Raw genomic sequence first — 12710 nt, forward strand, 5'->3', positions numbered from 1 at the left:
GTATATCCCATCTCTTTAAGAATTTTCCAGTTTGTTGTGATCCACACAGTCAAAGGCTTTGGCAGAGTCAATAAAGCAGATGTTTTTCTGGAACTCTCTTGCTTTTTTGATGATCCAACAGATGTTGGCAATCTGATCTGTGGTTCCTCTACCTTTTCTAAATCCAGCTTTAACATCTGGAAGTTCTCGATTCACCTACTGTTGAAGCCTGGCTTGGAGGATTTTGAGCATTATTTTGTTAGTGTGTGAGATGAATGCAAATGTGCGGTAGTTTGTGAGCATTCTTTGGCATTGCCTTTCTTTGGGATTGGAATGAAAACTGACCTTTTCCAGCAGTGTGGCCACTGCTGAGTTTTCCAAATTTGCTGGCATATTGGGTGCAGCACTTTCATAGCATCATCATTTAGGATTTGAAATAGCTCAACTGGAATTCCATCACCTCCACTAGCTTTGTTCATAGTGATGCTTCCTAAGGCCCCCTTGACTTCACATTCCAGGATGTCTGGGTCCAGGTGAGTGATCATGCCATCGTGGTTATCTGAGTTATCAAGATCTTTTTTGTACAGTTCTTCTGTGTACTCTTGCCACCTCTTCTTAATAGCTTCTGCTTCTGTTAGGTTCCACACCATTTCTGTCCTTTATTGTGCCTATCTTGCATGAAATGTTCCCTTGGTATCTCTAATTTTCTTAAAGAGATCTCTAGTCCTTCCCATTCTATTGCTTTCCTCTATTTCTTTGCATTGATCACTGAAGATCATTTTCTTATCTCTCCTTGCTATTCTTTGGAACTCTGCATTCAAACGGGAATATCTTTCCTTTTCTCCTTTGTTTTTTGCTCCTCTTCTTTTCAGAGCTATTTCTAAGGCCTCCTCAGACAGACATTTTGCTTTTTTGATTTCTTTTTCTTAGGGATGGTCTTGATCCCTGTCTCCTGTACAATGTCACGAACCTCCATCCATAGTTCACCAGGCACTCTGTCTATCAGATCTAGTCCCTTAAATCTATTTCTCACTTCCACTGTATAATCATAAGGGATTTGATTTAGGTCATACCTGAATGGTCTGGTGGTTTTCCCTACTTTCTTCAATTTAAGTCTGAATTTGGCAATAAGGAGCTCATGATCTGAGCCACGGTCAGCTCCCGGTATTGTTTTTGCTGATTGTATAGAGCTTCTCCATATTTGGCTGCAAAGAATATAATCAATCTGATTTGGTATTGACCACCTGGTGATGTCCATGTGTAGAGTCGTCTCTTGTGGTGGAAAGTAAAAGGAAGAATTGAACACTTATTTCTCCACTAAGATTAATGACACATAATATTGAATCAAGATGCCAGAGCAGCAGGATGTGCAGTTATCTCATCCTGTGAGGGCACCAAAATTGGAACTAGCTCTTAAACTACCATCAACAGAACGCTGGAACCCACCAGAAAAAGATACCCCACATCCAAAGACAAAGGAGAAACCACAACGAGATGGTAGGAGGGGTGTAATAATGATAAAATAAGATCCTATAACCCCTGGGTGGGTAACACACAAACTGGAGAACAATAATACCAACCAAGTTCTCCTACTTCTGCGAAAGTTCTGAGCCCCAAGGTAGGCTTCCCAGCCTGGGGATCCAGCAAAGGGATTAGGAATCCCCTGGGAATCTGACTTTGAGGGCCAGCACAATTTGATTATAGGACTTTCACAGGAGTGGGGGAAATAGACTCCACTGTTGGAAAACAGAAACAAAATCCTCTGCACACCAGGGCCCCCGGGAAAGGAGCAGTAACGCCATGGAGACTGAAACAGACTCTGCCAGTGTTGACGTGTCTTCTTTGGAGGCGTGTGTCAGTCGTGGTTTACTGTGGGGACGGGGGACTCGCAGCAGCAGTCGTGGGAGGTGCCCCTTGGGTGAGTCCTCTTGGAGAGCTCCCTTAACCCTAACATAGAGCCTACAGACTCCAGGCCTGGGGTGCCTCAGGCCAAACAATTAACAGAGAGGGAATGCAGCCCTACCCCTCAGCAGACAATCAGATTAAAGTTCTACTGAGCTGGGCCCTGTCTACCAGAGCAAGACCCAATTTTTCCCACTGCCAGTCCCTCCCATCAAGAAGCTCACACAAGCCTCTTAGCCTCATCCACCAGAGGGCAAGCAGAAGAAGCAAGAAGAACTACAATCCTGCATCTACCAGGATGAAAAAAACCACATAACAGAGAGTTAATCAAAATGGAAAGGAAGAGGGTTACATCCCAGATGAAGGGACAAGATAAAACTCCAGAAAAACAACTAAATGAAGTAGAGATAGGCAACTTTCTAGAAAATGAATTCAGAGTAATGATAGAGAAGATGATCTAGGAAGATCTCAGAAAAAGAATGAAGATGCAAGAAATCTTTACCGAAGCCCTAGAAGAACTAAAGAACAAACGAACAGAGATGAACAATACACTAAAAGGAATCAACAGCAGAATAACTGAGGCAGAAGAATGGATAAGTGACCTGGAAGAAAGAATGGTGGAAATTACTGCTATAAAACAGAATATAGAAAAAAGAATGAAAAGAGATAAAGACAGCCTAAGAGACCTCTGGGGCAACATTAAATGTACCAACATTCACATTATAGGGGCCCCAGAAGGAGAAGAGAGAGAGAGAAGACTCAAGGAAATATTTGGAGAGATAATAGCTGAAAACTTCCCTAACACGGGAAAGGAAACAGTCAAACAAGTTCAGGAAGCAACCACAGAAAGCCTCAGGCACAATAAACCCAAGGAGGAACACATCAAGACACATAGTAATCAAAATGACAAAAAAATTAAAGACAAAGATAAAATATTAAAAGCAACAAGGGAAAAGTGACAAATTACTTACAAGCAAGCTCCCATAAGGTTATCAACTGATTTCTAAACAGAAACTCTAGGAGACAGATAGGAGTGGCATATTTTTTTTTTGCCATATACATTTAAAGCACTAAAAACAGAAGAGAACCTACAACCAAGAATACTTTACCCAGCAAGGTTCTCATTCAGATTTGATGGAGAAATCTAAAGCCTTACAGACAAACAAAAGTGAAGAGGATTCAGCACCATCAAACCAGCTTTATTTACAACTGCTAAAGGACCCTCTCTAGGAAGGACACACAAGAGAAGGAAAAGATCTACAGAAAATAAACCCAAAACATTAAAGAAAATGGTAACGGGATCATGTTGTGCTAGTCACTCAGTCGTGTCTGACTCTTTGTGACATCGTGAACTGCAGCCCGCCAGGCTTCTCTGCCCGTGGAATTCTCCAGGCAAGAACACTGGAGTGGACTGCCATTCCCTCCTCCAGAGAAACTTCCCAATCCAGGGACTGAACCCTGGTCTCCTTCCTCACAGGCATATTCTTTACCATTTGAGCTACAGGGAAATCTCCAACAGGATCATACAGACCAGTAATTATCTTAAATGTAAATGGATTAAATACCAAAGTACAGAGACTGGCTGGTGGATGAAAACATGGGCATGCATGCACTTCCACTTACCTCATCAGTCTCCTTAACCCTCTAGATTGTATGTAATTATTATATATTGTTAGGTTAAGCATGTTTCCATTATGGCTTGCAATTGTAATTATCTTTTATTTTTTGTCTGGCTATTGATTATGAAAACTGATACAAGTCATCTACTATTGTGATTGTGATTATTTAACTATTATCCCTTTTAATACCACTGCATCATGACTGGTCAACAGAATTCTATATCACTAAAACTACCATTTAATAGGAAAACCTGTAATCACTTTTTAAAATCCAGATGCACATTAGAATTATCTTGGAATTTTTTGAAAAAATAGAAATGCCCAGCTACTGTTTTTTCTCCAAAGTTCCAGATGTGATTCTAATGAGCAGTCATGTTTAAAAACAACTGGACTATATAATGATCTTTAAAAAAAAGAAATACACGCTATTGGAGCTGAAGTCTGAGTACAACCTAGTGGTCCTCCCACACAGGCTGATGTGATTGCTTAGGGGAAGGGTAATACTGTATTAGTGATGATTCCCAGGCAAGAAAAACGTGCCATTAAACCACTGTGAATCTCATGAATAGGTTATTCTCAGAAGCCTGACTGTATTGTGGACTGTCATTCACGCCTCAACCTTCAAGGATATGCCTCGATTAAAAGCAAATAAGAAGAAAGCTACAGGATAATCTTCAGCTGGAGGAACCTGAGCTGGACCTCGAGCTCAGGATAACTTCACTTGTCCAGCAAACAAGGCCTGTCCTTTCTTAACTGCCTTTCTGTGGACAAAATTTATCTGTCTGCTAGAACACATCCCAGTGGTAAAGATATAGCTCAAGCCTTGAACACAAAGATTATATGCCAATGTCATGTGTTACTTTAATAGTTGCACCCACTTACTGATAGATTATGACAAGGCTAATGATAGACTGTGATGTGGAACAACTTCTTGCATTTGGGGAACCCTGCATATTGGAGAACTCCATCAACTATTATGAATGGACTGTTTTCCCTAAAACCTATGTTTTTTGAAATCACTCCTCAATTAGTATTATAACTGATGATGTAAACATTAGCTCCATGTATCACTTAGGAATCCCTCTCTCTGGATACTTAATACATGTTGATCTTTTATATTGGAAGAGGACCACCTATTATTCCTGCCCACCCCCGCCATGAAAATTTAGGTGTTACCAAATTCAATGTTATTTCCTACTTTGTTCCTAATATTAGCTTTTCCTTAGAACCCCTACATAAGATTTTGCAAGGAACAAAAGTATTAGAAGATTTCATAAGCTGTGCTTAGTCGCTCAGTAGTGTCCGACTCTTTGCGACCCCATGGAATGTAGCCCACCAGGCTCCTCTGTCCTTGGGGATTCTCTAGGCAGGAATACTGGCGTACGTTGCCATGCCCTCCTCCAGGGGATCTTTGCAACCCAGGGATCGAACCCAGGTCTCCTGCATTGCAGGCAGACTCCTTACCATCTGAGCATAGGAAAACACAATTGTATACTGATAGAATATTTTACGGTTTTACTGCTATCATAGCTGATAAGTTAATGGATATAGGAGTTAATGTACAAAAATATACCTCTCACTCATGGTGGGACTTTTTCTTTACTACATCCCCTATCACTCAGAAATGTTTTTTTCCATTGTTTAACTCATTGCTTGTTTTTTTGTTTCTTTTGACTGTTTGGAATTGTTATTTGACCTATAAAATTAACAAGACTGTTCATGTTATTTTGCCTTATTCCCATGCTCTTAAGTATAAACAATCCTGAGGCTATTAAGGAAATTAAAACGGAGGAAGCTTTGGTTCAGGCTTCAGAAGCACGAGAGAGCAGGTCTCTGACCTTGCTTCTGATGTGCCTGGCCATAGCCTATATTCCATGGTTGTCTGTAAGCACAGCTAGTCAGGCAGCACTTTAAATAAGAAAGGGAGTGGCCCTGGAATTCTTGAGCTCCTGGAGGCCTGGCCAACCGTGCCCAGGGTGTAATGGAATCCTGTGACTCGTAAGATAAAACAAACAGCACTGTAAAAGTGTTCACATAAAACCGAGCTTCATTTTTGCACACATACTGATGATAATATTAGTTTGCACCCTGGGATCATAAGCAAAAGCCCCTGAAACTGCAATTTGAAGTCTCGGCTGTGGAGTGGACATACTTTTCCCAGTTGGGACTCCAGGCTGCTATTATTTGGAACTTCCCAGCATGCTGTTTAAGTTCTGGATGTTGGTTGGCCTAATTTGGTGATGTATGTGCTGTTACGCTTCTTTATTGTTTCTATTTCTCTTTCCTTTTAATGACTGTATATTGAAATTAAGTTAAATAATCCTCCATTAGATACTGAAATTTTTAATGCTTTAAAAAAGGATTAATGACACATATTTCTCATATTAAAAATATTCAGAAGTATTTACATTTATTTCTGGAAACTTATAAAAATCCATATCTCAGAAAGGTTAACAAAAAACAAAAATTGACATTTAATATGAAGGAAGGAAAGTACTACACACCAAACCAATCTTAAATTGATAAATTTCCTATTTTTGTTTTTACTAATTAGAATTAGATTATATCTTAAAGGCAATATTTTCCTAGGATTTCTATGTTTTCTAGGGTTTATTTTAGCATATTTAAACATATAAAATAATCATATACAAACATGTAACTTGTCACTTACATATCACATAGCTGATATGTAATTCTGATTTTCAATGTTTTTCTAATGTGATTTTCAATGTTCCCTCCTCCTTCCCTCTCCATGTATATATGGTCCCTAGAAATTATCCAAATTACAATATGTGGCCAAGAATAAGATATGCTAAGAAACAAAGGAAGTACCAAATTAAATAGTAGTTGAAATACTAATAGCTCCTGAATTTAGAATCCATTGGGCAATACATTTAAAAATTTATAAAAATTACAAATGTAGGATATCTCATAACTTTTCATAGAATCTAACAAGAAAGTAATGTGGATCATATACTCATTCTCCTTACTGCACTAAGTCCTAATGTTTGAGTTGGAGCATATGCAATTGCCACTCTTTTTTAATTAAAAAATAGATGAATATCTGTAATTTCATATGGTTCAACTTGATGATAACCTAAGTCAAGTAAGTTTTTAAAAGTATTCATTAATAGAGAGTAGATTGTTTTCCTGAGTTAATGTAATTGGATATACATTAAAATCTGTTGTTGTTTAGTTGCTAAATTGTGCCCAACTTTTTTGCAGTCTCATGAACTGTAGCCTACGAGGCTCTTCTGTCCAAGGGATTTCCCAGGCAAGAATACTGGAGTGGGTTGCCATTTCCTTCTCTAATACATTAAAATATAGAAATAATATATACACCTTTCTAAAAAATTAGTTCTAATCCAAAATCACTATTTTCTCATGTTTTTACCTAAATAATGCCTTCCACAATTTTTAGCCTATCAATAATCTCAATCTCCAAAAGACAAAATTTATATATTTTCTAATTATAACCTATACAAATTGACAGTTTATAAATATTTTATCTCCTCATCCATGTGGTCAACATTTATTGAGTATCTATGATATACCAAATGCTATGCTAACTGCCATACAAAGATTTCATAATTTCTAGAAAGAAACCCAGATCTGTAAACAAATGACTTTAATACCATGGGAAAGATATGGCAACAGAAACAAATATAAACAATATAAACAAACCACAGGTCAGAGAAAGTAATGAACAATATCTAACACAGTGTCTTCTTTAGCACTATAATTGCCTCATCACTATAAACAAAGGAAAAAAATCCCACTTGAAATACTCTATTAATTTTCATTTTTTTCCTTAAATTTGTAGGCTATCAGTTACTTTCCATGTATATACTATCTTCGCTTGTATAAATAAATATATTCAAAGAAACTTCAAAAAAATATACTAAATTGACTAGGATATAGTTATAGTTAAATCTTTAATAATTATATATTTGGATTGGGAAGGGGCACAGTAGCAGATCTGGTTTTGAAGATACTAGACATTCCAATTTGTCTGTACTGACTTTTCTAATTACCTGTGGCATTTTCAGTTTAACGCTCAAGAGGAAATACTTCCTATCAGTTCAGTTAAATAGCTCTGAACAGTTAGAAGAAAAAGCTATGCACATAAAATTACTATTGCCAGGTTGGGTAATTTTTACCTTTTCCAAGTGAAACCAATATATTTTAATGCTTCTTCAGCTAAACAGTCAAGGACATAGCATACATGCTCTCCATAACCCGACTTTAATTTTGAAGGAGGAAAATCTGCAGTTCTTCCCTGGAATACAAAAGATAAACTGGGTATTATTTGTTATTTATATTGCAAATGTCAAAATATTTTAAGCAAAGTACTGCTGAATAAATGTATCACTTCTTGATTCTTCAAATGATTTAAAATAACTGTAATTACATTGCTTCTCAGAAATCCATCTCTTTAGCCTTCTTTTAAAAATCCATTGGTACATAAATACAAAAGGAAAATGAAGATGTTTTCTTGTCAAAAGTATCAAGTTAAATGGCAATAGTATCAAACTAAAAGGCAATAACCTCATGACAGCAGAACAAATCACTTATGTTATTAGGGTGAAAAATCAGCAAAACCACTAGGTTGGTATCATATTGTTGAAGAACTATGTGAAGGATGAAGTGATTCACTTGTCAAAAATTAATAATGCATGTGCCAAAAATTCTTACTGCTTGTCCCCAGGAAAAGTCAGAAATGAAAAGTACCACTGCTATCATGGTTTATTAAATCAAAGTTCCTTTTCAAAATACAGTGTTTCAGCTTTCTAGTTTTTAATCATTTTTTAGAAGGAGAACTAAGTATCCATAAATTCATCTCTGAGACATATCAACATCAATAATGAACACACACTGAACACACACACAGACAGTTATTCACAGAGAATTCTTCTAAAAGGCTAGCATTTATGTTGCTGAATTATCAGTATTAAAAATGTCCTAACTTGCAAACATGCAGAAAGAAGGCAGTTGTTTATACTTACAAATGATCGAAGCTCAGATAGTATATTAGATATTATTGCATTAGGGTCATCATATTCTTGAGGCTGCTCAAAAGGGCGTCCCGCCTTGTTAATCAGCCAGGCAGCAAGGGTGCAAAACATGTAGAACTGTTCCCCGGGATTGGTAGGCAGTGCAAAATAGTGTCTGTTCCAAAACAAAGGAGGAGAGCAGAATATGAAATATTGCAAACAAGTCCACAGTAGCTAAAGGAGCAAAATCCTAAACTGCCAAAGGATTTTTTGTCCCAATGACTTTAACATCAAAAGACACTGACAATTCACTCTGAGGTTTCTAGTAACCCACCACACTCTTATATTAAAGATTTTAACCAACAGGATAAGGGCAATTTCTACTGGACACAAAATACTAGTTCAAAGACTTTAACCCAGAAAATGCACTGATGAATGTAGAACTTTGAACAAAATCATGTATGCGTCAGGATAATTAATAAGAGAATATCTCCTGAAATGGTAATTTGAAATTTAAGAGGCTCTTGGAGTTTAAAATAAAGATCGTGTTACTATGTATTTTTACTTTTTATACAGTGTCACTGTTAATCTTTACTTACTGTTTCTAACCTACCCACCATGTTAAACAGTTGTTCTCAAATTGGCTGTATACTGTATACTGTTCTCAGTTGGCTGAATCACTTGAAGAGCTTGTTAAACTACTGCTACCTGACTAAACATTGCTTCTTATCTCACAAATTAAATCAAAACTTTTGGGAGTGAAGTCCAGAGTAGATATGTTTCAAAAGCTTCCTAGATGTTCTAAGGTTCAGCCAGGATTAAGAACTACTGCCTGTGTAACATATCCCCAGTCAAACAAACATTTGTGAACTTTAGGCTAAAGCCCCTGCCTCCTAAAAATAGCCTTGAGGACCAACATGATTGACACCTAAACTTATAAGGAATAAAACCTGCAAGCCACAGCATTTGTTACTTTGATCAAAGACCTTATTTTGCTTTAATGTGAAGCTATTACTATTGTTTATAATTAGATTTATAAATAACTATTTTTCATAAGAATCAGCAATCTACTCCTTCCTGATTTTTTTTCCAGTTTTTTTTTTCTTCCCAATTTTTTTTCCTGTAGGATAAGTTAAATGTTCTAGAAGATAACATCTGGGAGGGAAAAAAAGGCCATAAAGTCCTTCCAAGTAGGTATATGTTCACCCACTGCTAATAATTCATTTTTTTCCCTTATTAGCTGATAACAACTCCAGGACAGAGGAATGGATACTGATAAGATACTGTAGACCCAGGACAGTTCAGTTCAGTTGCTTAGTCATGTCCGACTCTTTGCGACCCCATGGACTGCAGCATACCAGGCTTCCTGGTCCATCACCAACTCCTGGAGTTTACTCAAACTCATGTCCATTGAGTCGGTGATGCCATCCAACCATCGCATCCTCTGTCGGCCCCCTCTCCTCCCACCTTCAATCTTTCCCAGCATCAGGGTCTTTTCAAATGAGTCAGCTCTTCGCTTCAGGTAGCCAAAGTACTGGCGCTTCAGCTTCAGCATCAGTCCTTCCACTGAATATTCAGGACTGATTTCCTTTAGGATGGACTGGCTGGACCTCCTTGCAGTCCAAGGGACTCTCAAGAGTCTTCTCCAACACCACAGTTCAAAAGCATCAATTCTTCTGTGCTCAGCTTTCTTTATAGTCCAACTCTCGCATCCATACATGACTACTAGAAAAACCATAGCCTTGACTAGACAGATCTTTGTTGGCAAAGTAATGTCTCTGCTTTTTAATATGCTGTCTAGATTAGTAGTTCTCAAACTTAGGTGGGCATCAGAATCACCTGGAAGGCTTGCTGCAAAAACAGACTTCTACGCCTCACCCCCTAGGATTTCTGATATACTGGACTCAGGAAAGGGCTTGTAGGATTAACTTCTAATAAGTTCCCAGGTGATGCTGATGTTGCTAATCTGCTCACCATACTTTGAGAACCTTTAAACTAGGATATCTCCATGCAAATCAATGACTCAAAGTACCCTGCTGAACTTCTGAGGAAATAACAGAGATTGTTATCAACAGAATCTTAAAGCCAATTTATTTTCGTTTGAAAAATATACTTGGAGAAAAAAATCACATTTTTATTAACAGAAAATGTTGTTTATATTATGCTATTCATTTAAGTAATAACTTCCAATCTTACAATTTATATCATGGATCAAGCAACATTATTGCTTCCTCTACCTTTTCTCCTATTATGGACTGGCTTAGCAATACGGGCAGTTTACATGAAGCCAACATTATCTTCTAATGGAAGTTACTGGAAGAGAGTAAGGAATGACAGTTTAAATGTCAAAGTAAATAATTTGAAATTAATTTGAGCTTAGGTATAGCCATTTGGAGAAACTACTACAGATTCTTAAACTAAACTGCCTCTTACACAATTAAACAACACAAAAATTTAATACAAAAAATTATATAAGTATTACTGTGAAGGAAATCTACAAAATTTATGAGGCCTATCACTAGGCTACACTGATTTAAAGAGAAAGTGCTGGCTGTCCATCATCCTCAGCAACTAATACCAGCCGGCTTCAAAATACGATGGACTTTCCCCCCAACAGAACAGAGCAGAACTTCAGGTTCTATGAAAAAGAGATAATTCCATTGTCACTTCATTGGTCCTATTCACTCCTCAGTTTCCAAAAGTACTGTTACTGCAAAGACATGTCTTTTAAAAGACAGCAATTAGTGAACAAGTTTACTAACCACTTATGAAATGCACAGGAAGGTGTCAAGTACGAAAGTTACAAGTTGTAGGGACAAATTCTCGAAAAGGAAAACAAAAACTAGAGACAGATCTAAACTGATTATGGCATTCATCTTTGAGGATGAGATCATGAGTGACTGCAGTACTTTTTTACACATTGTAAGTTTTCTGAGTTTTCTAGGAGGTTCTTTTATTATGTTTACAATCAGAAATAAAAAAAAAAAAGTTTGCGTTTTATGTAGCTGCGTGAGTGCTCTAGGCAAGCTGCCTTGCAGTCCTTTCTGAAGTTCCAAAACTTTACTCTCCCTACAAAAATACCAAGTCTAAACTCCGTGAGCAAGCCGGCCCTCCGTCGCCAAGTTTGGGGTGAAGTGCTCCTTGCTGCTTGGTAACCCGCGCTCGGAGCTCCCCCAAAGGCCGGAGGAAGGCTTCTCCCCAGGGCCCAGCCGGCATCCAGGCGCTCGGGGGACGAGGGCACCCACCTGGACGGGGGCTTCAGGTTGTTCTTCCGGAGGAGATCCTCCTCATAGCGGAGCAACTTCAGCTTCTCCACCAGGTCCTCCATCACCACAAACATGTGGTAGGCCGCGCCGGGCCCCCGCTCCACCACCACATCCCCCGCTCCTTCGCCGCGGGACCGAGACACCTCATCCTCCAAACCCGACGGGGTGACCACGGCGGCGGCGGCGGCTGCCATCACGGAACAGACCGAAAGAGCCCAGCGCGAGGTCTGACCCAGAGACCTCCGCGGCCTGCGCTGGCGCAGCCAGGCCAGCGCGGCCGGTTACCCAGGCGACCCGGGCACACCGACAACAGGAAAACTAGACTCCGCCCCCTTCCCCCGCTCCGCGTTCTAAATTCCCTCCAACCAGGGCGGGCTTCCTTGAGGGCGTCACGTCTGGCTCCTGCGCCTCCCCCCGCCCCTTCCCCCGCCTCTGGGGAGGCGGAGTCTGAAGCAGCCCCGCCCCATGGGCGTGGCGTTCTCCTAGCACGTTGGGCCACGCCTCCTGCCGCTTCATTTTAAAGAGTGAGGGTCCGCGGGCGTTTCTGTTGTGCTTTCTTGATGGTCCTTAGCAGGCTCTAGGAGACTTGGAACGGTCATCAAGGGCCCCTGAGTCGGCGTCTGAGTCAGCTGGTAGCAGATAAAAAGATTAAAGAGAGAGGAAGGCGCGCAGTATTGAAGGCTACCATAGCCCACTGGTATCTTTTTTATTTTTCTTTTCAAAATTGAAAGTTTCCACAGTTGTAAAGATAGTCGATAGCATAGGTTTCCTTTTACTTCAGGAGTTTTCCAAAGAGAATTTTCCTTATTTTTCTTAATCTTTCTCTCATTCGGGAATGCAGTATTTGATTTAACAGTATATTGCAAGATTTGAAGTATTATAATTCTCTGCTGTTACTCCAGGGATGGGAAAAGTTGTTGGTTGGGAGGGGAAGAAGAAAGGCAGAGGAT

General features: G+C 39.1%; 1 protein-coding gene across 1 annotated transcript in view; it reads right to left on the reverse strand.

The window, feature by feature from the left end:
* The window catches only part of IFT57 (intraflagellar transport 57), a 74629-nt gene extending 62542 nt beyond the window's left edge, over positions 1-12087 (reverse strand). Inside the window, exons 1-3 of the mRNA XM_043892934.1 lie at positions 11740-12087; positions 8507-8669; positions 7661-7779 (exon numbers count right to left, since the gene is read on the reverse strand). Of these exons, the coding sequence (XP_043748869.1) occupies positions 7661-7779; positions 8507-8669; positions 11740-11954 (497 nt within the window). The 5' untranslated portion in view covers positions 11955-12087. The remainder of the gene's footprint in view (positions 1-7660; positions 7780-8506; positions 8670-11739) is intronic.
* Between the last annotated feature and the right edge of the window lie 623 nt (positions 12088-12710).

Source organism: Cervus elaphus, chromosome 31 (assembly GCF_910594005.1).
Source record: "Cervus elaphus chromosome 31, mCerEla1.1, whole genome shotgun sequence".
NCBI classification, from domain to species: domain Eukaryota; kingdom Metazoa; phylum Chordata; class Mammalia; order Artiodactyla; family Cervidae; genus Cervus; species Cervus elaphus.